This window comes from Echiichthys vipera (genome assembly GCF_963691815.1).
Source record: "Echiichthys vipera genome assembly, chromosome: X".
Classification (NCBI taxonomy): domain Eukaryota; kingdom Metazoa; phylum Chordata; class Actinopteri; order Perciformes; family Trachinidae; genus Echiichthys; species Echiichthys vipera.
In genome coordinates, this window is record NC_139825.1 from 23747946 (window position 1) to 23755447 (window position 7502).

The 7502-nt window shown below is 39.9% G+C and overlaps 1 protein-coding gene across 4 annotated transcripts; it reads left to right on the forward strand.

The window, feature by feature from the left end:
* The first annotated feature begins 1363 nt into the window (after positions 1 to 1363).
* Positions 1364 to 6487, forward strand: tardbpb (TAR DNA binding protein b). Of its 4 annotated transcripts, none has more exons than XM_083938393.1 (6): positions 1364 to 2041; positions 2802 to 2965; positions 3053 to 3202; positions 3306 to 3476; positions 3565 to 4632; positions 5282 to 6487. In XM_083938393.1, exons 1-5 carry the CDS (start codon positions 1801 to 1803, stop codon positions 4054 to 4056), a joined length of 1218 nt encoding a protein of 405 aa, XP_083794519.1. In that variant the 5' UTR covers positions 1364 to 1800; the 3' UTR covers positions 4057 to 4632; positions 5282 to 6487. The 4 variants fall into 4 exon arrangements, with proteins under 4 accessions (XP_083794519.1, XP_083794520.1, XP_083794521.1 ...); XM_083938394.1 differs by having other exon boundaries at positions 3309 to 3476; XM_083938395.1 differs by having other exon boundaries at positions 3053 to 3193.
* The last annotated feature ends 1015 nt before the right edge of the window (positions 6488 to 7502 follow it).

Here is a 7502-nt window from a genome sequence, read left to right on the forward strand (position 1 = left end):
TGTCAGTCCAGTTTTTTATTAATAAACTCATGTTTTATATGTGCTTGTCAGCCTGGTAAAGTATCTAGTTACTGAAGTAATCAGATAAATGTAGTAAAAAGAGTAGTAGTAGTAGTAGAGTAAAAAGCAGAATATTTCCACTGATTTGTAGTGAGCAGAAGTATAAAGTAACATGGAAATTAAATACTCAAGTAAAGGAGAAGAGCCTCAAACTTGTTCTTTAGTCCAATAATTGAGTGAAACCCTCTGGTTAACAGGTTTGTTCATTTAACAAGGATTGTTTTTTGACAAGCTTGTTGCACTTTGAGGTCATGACTACTGTTTACATTGATAAAATAAAGACAATATATGTACTCCTATGTCGCTGCATTGTTTTACAATGTAATGCTCATATTTTCTGGCCCCTCATTTTGGTTCATTTTCGTTAACCGGTCCCAATTCCAAATTAATTGAATAACCCTGATGTAAAGTGTCCAAAAGTATAGTTTAGTCTGTCAAAAAAAGTCTAAATTTATTATTTCCAAAAAATGCTTAACTCAGTCATAGGTCATTGTCTCTAAAACAGACATGGCATAGTTTGTTGGGAAAAGTCATATAGAGAGCCCAAGAAATAAGCCCATGAAAAGTCATCGTATAGTACATCGAAAAAGTCGAAGAATGTCACAATTTAATGTCCAAAGAAGGCTGACACAGAATCAGAAATACTTTAATAACCACAGGGGAAATAAACATTGTTACAAAACTCCAGATATACAAACAACATATATCAAAACAACAGAATATAGATATATACACACCTATATTTATGTCAGTCATAGAATCGACATAGATACAGTGCTCGGGCCCTAAAAATAGTATACAATATATTATTTTAAAATTATAAATAAAATATAAATAACATAAAAAAAGGTGATGAGATAGATATTAGAAAGTTTAGAGTTTTAGGAAAATAATTCGGATTAAAAACTTGTGATGGAGACATTAACGTGAATGTGAGTTGAATAGATCTGCGTTTCAAAGCGTGGGGCTCGCAGACCCGCCATCTTTCCATCTCTGCCAACGGAAGCCGCTGTAACCTGGCCTACCCATGGATGGATTAAGAGAACCTACCATACTCCCTCAGGGGGGGAGCACACAATACAAATGATCAACAATAGACTCATTCGGGTTTTACTACACCCTGCACAAACAACGATCACACACAATAACAGAAGTGTGTTGGTTTTACATGTTTATACTGACGAATGATTTGGTTACTGTTTATAATAAACGACACACTACATAAATCAACACCCCATAAAATGAACCCGTCCAGTCTAACGACGTAGTTCCCTTTGGTTTGGATAGAGACAGTTTGGTGGGCCGTGTGCACGGTGGTTGATCCTGCGCCTCGTGGAGAAAGAAGATATTTCCCTGCTGTGCTTTCTTATTGTACATTTGAGACAGGCGTTTAGTGGAAGTTGGATGAGTGGTCTTGGACAGCCATTTTTGTGTAACTCTATTTGTCGAAAGTATTCAGATTTGGACCGTACGCAGTTTTTTTTGTAATTACGCGGCACAGTTGAACGGTCGTCGTCCCAGTGTTGACGACGCAGATCCCCGTCACTACGAACAAAGGAACGGGCCGATTCACGCTCGTTAGCGCAACCAACGCGGTGTATTTTACATGAAATAGTTAAAACATAGTACTTTAACCAACGTCTTCATCTTAGATATAACTCACAAAGTAGCTTGATTCATTCATTCGTATTAGCAGCACCGAGCTAACTGCTAACTTCAGCATTGTTTTGAATAGCAAAAATGGCTGAAGTGTACATAAGAGTGGCGGAGGAGGAAAACGAGGAGCCCATGGAGATACCGTCCGAGGACGACGGCACCGTGTTGCTCTCGACCGTGGCGGCCCAGTTTCCAGGGGCGTGCGGCCTGCGCTTCAGGAGCCCCGTGTCCCAGTGCATGCGGGGAGTGCGTCTCGTGGAAGGGGTCCTACACGCGCCAGAAAACGGCTGGGGCAACGTCGTATATGTGGTGAACTATCCAAAAGGTAGATATGAACACTTTTTTGCATTCATTTATCAATTTAACGTTACGTAACCGCTTTATCCGAACAGGTGTGTAACTGTATTTATAATTCATGATGTAGCTTCAGCTTCACACTGAAAATAGACGACAATGACGCGACCTGTTATTTGTTCACGCCCTCAAAAGTGCGCTTGGCGACACGACCATTCACAAAATCGAGCACACCAACACAGACGCTTTGTTTTATGCATAGTTGCAAATGTATTTTATGCACATCTTATCAGCAACCCTGCAGATTTTGATCTTTCTTCTTTATGTAGGTTGCGTGTTATGTTGGACCTGAGGTGTTGATTTAACTTGTTTGGTAATTTTAGTGGCTAGTAGTGTTAATGAACGGTATTGAATTGTACATGTACAGATGTTTGTAATGTAAGTCTGCTACTGTAATAGATAGGAATGTGATGGTCAAAATATTAGAAAACACCAGAGTATAGCGCATGCCATACAAATGAAAAATACCTTAAATTTAAGCCTTTTCCCTTCAAAAAGTTAGGATTCATTTTAAAAAGTAGGGTTTGTTTGGAGGTGTATTACCATGTTATACTAGGTGTACTTAATAAACTATGTGCAGTTTGCAATTCAAATATATGAAATAATGGAAAATATTGGTCATATATTTGCTCTTGGTAATTATTTACAAAGTCTGAATAGTGTTGGATCGGGAAGTCATATGTCACGACCGTCCAGTTAAACGACAATAAATTCCTCTGTTTTCATTAAAGACAATAAAAGGAAAATGGAGGAAATTGACGCCTCCTCTGCAGTGAAAATGAAGAGAGGGGACATGAAGACATCTGACCTGATCGTACTAGGTCTTCCTTGGAAAACATCTGAGCAGGACCTGAAAGACTACTTTAGCACATTTGGAGAAGTCATCATGGTTCAGGTATAACATTTGTTACATAAATACAGGTCACTGGGTTGTTGGTGGTGACTATTGATCTTCATGGTTCAATGTTTGTTTTTCGCTCAGGTAAAACGAGATGCCAAGACTGGAAACTCTAAAGGCTTCGGCTTTGTGAGGTTCACAGAGTATGAGTCTCAAGAAAAAGTGGTCTCCCAGCGCCATATGATTGACGGAAGATGGTGTGACTGCAAGCTCCCTAACTCGAAGGTGAATCTGGTAATGTCCATGCAGATACCCACACGCTATGTCAATAAAAAAACGTAGCTCTCTCTTAACTTTATAACTTGTGGTATTTTAAATATTTCACTTTTGTTCCCAGCAGGGTCCAGATGAGCCACTGAGGAGCAGGAAAGTGTTTGTAGGTCGTTGCACTGAAGACATGACCACTGATGACCTACGGCAGTTCTTTATGCAGTATGGAGAAGTCACAGATGTCTTCATCCCCAAGCCGTTCCGTGCTTTTGCCTTTGTCACATTTGCTGATGATCAGGTATGCTGTTTGATGTGTTGAACGTACTTCCTGTTGTAATTGTACCACTGCCCAGATGACGTGATTCATGTCTTTCCCCCCCTCACAGGTTGCCCAGGGTCTCTGTGGAGAGGACCTAATAATCAAAGGCGTCAGTGTACACATCTCAAATGCTGAGCCCAAACATGGCAATAGGCAGTTTGATCGTGCGACACGGTTTGGAAATGGTTTTGGCGCTCAAGCATTTGGTAGCAGTCGTAGTGGGTTAGGGAGCAGCACTAACAGTAGTCTGGCTAATTTCGGTTCCTTCAGTCTGAACCCTGCAATGATGGCTGCTGCTCAGGCTGCTCTGCAGAGTAGTTGGGGAATGATGGGTATGTTGGCTAGCCAGCAGCAGACATCCACTTCAGGCAGCACCTCCAGCGGAACAAGCTCTAGTAGGGACCAGAGTCAGTCTTTCAGTACAGGCAACAGCAACTATGGCACCAGCTCAGCCAGTCTCGGCTGGGGAACAGGGTCAAACTCTACAACCAGTGGTAGTGGGTTTAGCTCAGGTTTTGGGTCTAGTATGGAGTCAAAGTCATCTGGGTGGGGTATGTAAGTTAAGTGTTTGTATGGTAAGTATTGTGACAGAGATGATTCTTTTCAAAATGTATTTCTGGTGTTGATGCGTATCTGAAAACTTAACACTTATGTGGAAGATGTTTTGTACATTTGGAAAAAACTGCTAAAGATTTAATTTAGAAAGTGTTGAAGTGAGTTGTTTACCAGGATGTCTGACTAAAGTGCTATTTTCGATGTCTCATTTGTTTGTATCCATTTCAACTGGATTCTCTAATGCATGTATTGTGAAATGTGTTATAACCAATTTGAAAAATGCATGAATGTTTGTGGTTCACCATTATCTGGCTTTGTCATCAACTTTTAAAAGGCAATCTTGCATTGGGAAGAATCTGGTTGAAACCTAAATGTTTTTAAGTGCAACTTTATTTGCAGTTAAGTTCTGTAGAAAAGCCTTCATTGAAATCTCTTCTGCAGTTCACCTCTCTTCCATTTTCCTGTGAGGAAGCTCCTCTTTGGCAGCATTCTTGGGGTGATATCGGTATCATTCTCCCTCTTCCACCTGTAAATGCTATGCCATCAAAGAACGGCTTCACTCCGCATGTTCTAAGAGACGGTGGGTGTTTTCACTTTTATATGGAAAGAACTGCGCAACTGACATTTTAGGAACTGATGAGTGCGATTGAGGATGGCTTGTGGCGAAGAGTGAAGCGATGAGTGAGCGAACGGAGAGACGCGTGATACGGACTGGTTGTGCAGTGAAAGAGCCCAATATGACTGCTTTTTGAATGTGTGAGTGGAAGCTACAGATGCTACGAACGCCTCCCCTAACATGGACATTCTTTAAGTAGTACTTCAAGATTTTTTTTTTTTTCTTAAATCTTTGCAAGTTTTTCCTTACTCTTAAGTATGTCTAAGTGCAGAAATATCAACCTGTAGTGGAATGTTGTGATGAATATTTGTATTGCTTATATTATCTGATTTGAATGCTGTATGGTGTGTGCTTTCCTGTTATTGAACTGATCTGTAAGTGTGTACTTGATGCGGATGACACCTGCTGAAGACTCTGGGGGACGCGAGTGATAGTGTGAGAACGTGGAGTGGTGTGTCCAATGAATCCCAGTAGCTCTTTTGTTGTTTGTGAGGTGTTTAAACATGTCAAATGAAGGGAGTTCTCTAATAAAGGTCATTTGAATAGATGCTTAGTTGATATTACTTGGGTCAATTTGTCCAATAAAAAAATCTAATCCGATTCACATATCTAGGGACCTTGGGCTCTGCTGGTCGAGGTCTCCGTTTGAACCCTGACTGAAGTCTGTTCTGAAGGACGAAGACGGAAGTTCCAACACTTTCAGTGTGTGGCCTTCTCAGACATGACATGGGGTAGTACCTGTCTTTTTGATGCTTTTAAATCGCTTGTCAGAGTGAATGATCTTTTTGATTATCCACAGCTACTTTTAAGGATGAAGGGAAGTTCTGGAGGGCCTCATTGTCTTCATTTTAACCTCAAATAGATGAGCTCAGCAATGTGGCATCACCACTCCGAATTGTACTTTCTGTCCTTAATGTTGTTTAAGTAATAAGACAACTAATGGCATGTTGCTGACCATTGGACTTTTTTTTAGATGTCCCTTGTACACACAGCGGCCATTTTATTAGGTACACCTGTGCAATTTATTGCATATCATTACAATAGATCTGCCATAAATTCTTACTTGAAGTTTAAAATGTTACATTTTTGCTGACAGTAGGAAATGTAAGTATATTTAACACTGAGGTCATGTACTGGACTACATTATATTGAGATGTTTTAATTTCCCCCCTCCCTCTTTACATACACGAGGGGGGCACAATCACCCGAATATACTGCAGACCCGTACGACACTATCACTGACTATGGAGGTCATAAATTGTGACATTACCAACAAAATTATAGTCCTAAAAGTAGACTTTATGGCAGGTGTATTGGATTGCATTGGATCATAAAAGTGTGCCTAATAAAGTGGTCACTGTACATAGTAGATGTTTGCCTGAACAGTACAAAAAACATATTTAGATAATTCGTGTTAGTTTGGAGAAACACCTATGATTTAGCCAAGTTTTTTTTATTCAGTGTCAGAAAAAAAAAAGTACTTTGAACCAGTTTACATACATGAACATCATCAAACTAACATCTCTTGCTGTAGAAAGCTTGAAAGTTGAAATGCATATTCCCCATAAAATACTGACTATGGCACCTTTAATGACACTTAGCGACATGTATTAGTCAGCCTTCATGTTTATTTGAATGTTGAGCCCAGTTCAGAAACTAGGCCCGCTTGTGTTTTGTCCATAATCTATGGTGTCCTCAATGTATTTTCTCTTCCCAGTATTCTTCTTTTTCAGTTTCCTCTGCTCCCGCTTCAGTTCTTTCCTTTTATTTTGTATGTAGATGTACTGAAATACAGTTAATAAAGGCAAATTAAACATTACGTGTGCTGTCTGCTGTAGAGTATATACCCCTACACAGTTCCAGTATACTGCATTATTAGCATGAGATGTTTGAGTGGTATAACTACCTGCTTTTGATTTTAATGTGGCTCATAAGTTACTTGATGCATGACCAAGTGCTTTATAATTCCCTTCTGAGAATACAGATGAAGTACTGCGCGGGTTAGAAGCCTGACTTCTTCTGCAGTCACGGTGCTTCTTCTAGCATGCCTGAAAAGTTGAGAATGTAAATCAGATGTATCACGAAAAAACTTACTAGCTCTACCAAAAGACATTACATGGTTAATTCAGCTTTTTAATATGGTAATAAATTAACGATTCTCACTTGGCCAAGGCCTCCAGGTCTCTGGTAAATAATGTATCTGAAAAAAAGGGTAACCACCAGCAACATTCTGTGTTAAAAGTTTTCTTTGCATACATTTAAAGAAAAGTCACCCCCTTTTCACCATATTGCTGTAAACATTTGGAACATATTTGAAAAAAATACAGACCACAGGCTGTTTTAGCCTAAGACCTATCACACAGACAAGAAGAGTGGCCAGGAGACAGAGGAGAGTGTTATGTGCGGTGACGGGGGAATGAATGCCAGCTGCCTGAACGTATCTGCAGAAGATAGCCAGGGATGGATAGGGGAATGCAAATAGATTTATGCCCTGAGGGGACGTGTGAAGTGGATAGTAAGCTGTGGTCAGATGCAGAAGACATAGTTGAGTGGCAGTGCTCTACACTAGAGATCAAGTTAGAGAACAAAGTATTAATGCTTGATTTATTCTGCAATATGGTCATTTTTTTTTGTTGTTTTTGGATCTGTAAACTGTTTAGTGAGATGTGATTGTGGCCCCTACAGGGCTCCAGTCAGAGAGCCCCGGTCAGAGAGTCATTAGTGGATTTAAGGCTTTTACTCCCAGATAATAATAATAAACACAAGCAGTACAGAGGATAAGCTTGTCAGTGCACTTATAGTTTCTGAAATAAAACACAAAAACAGATGCATGA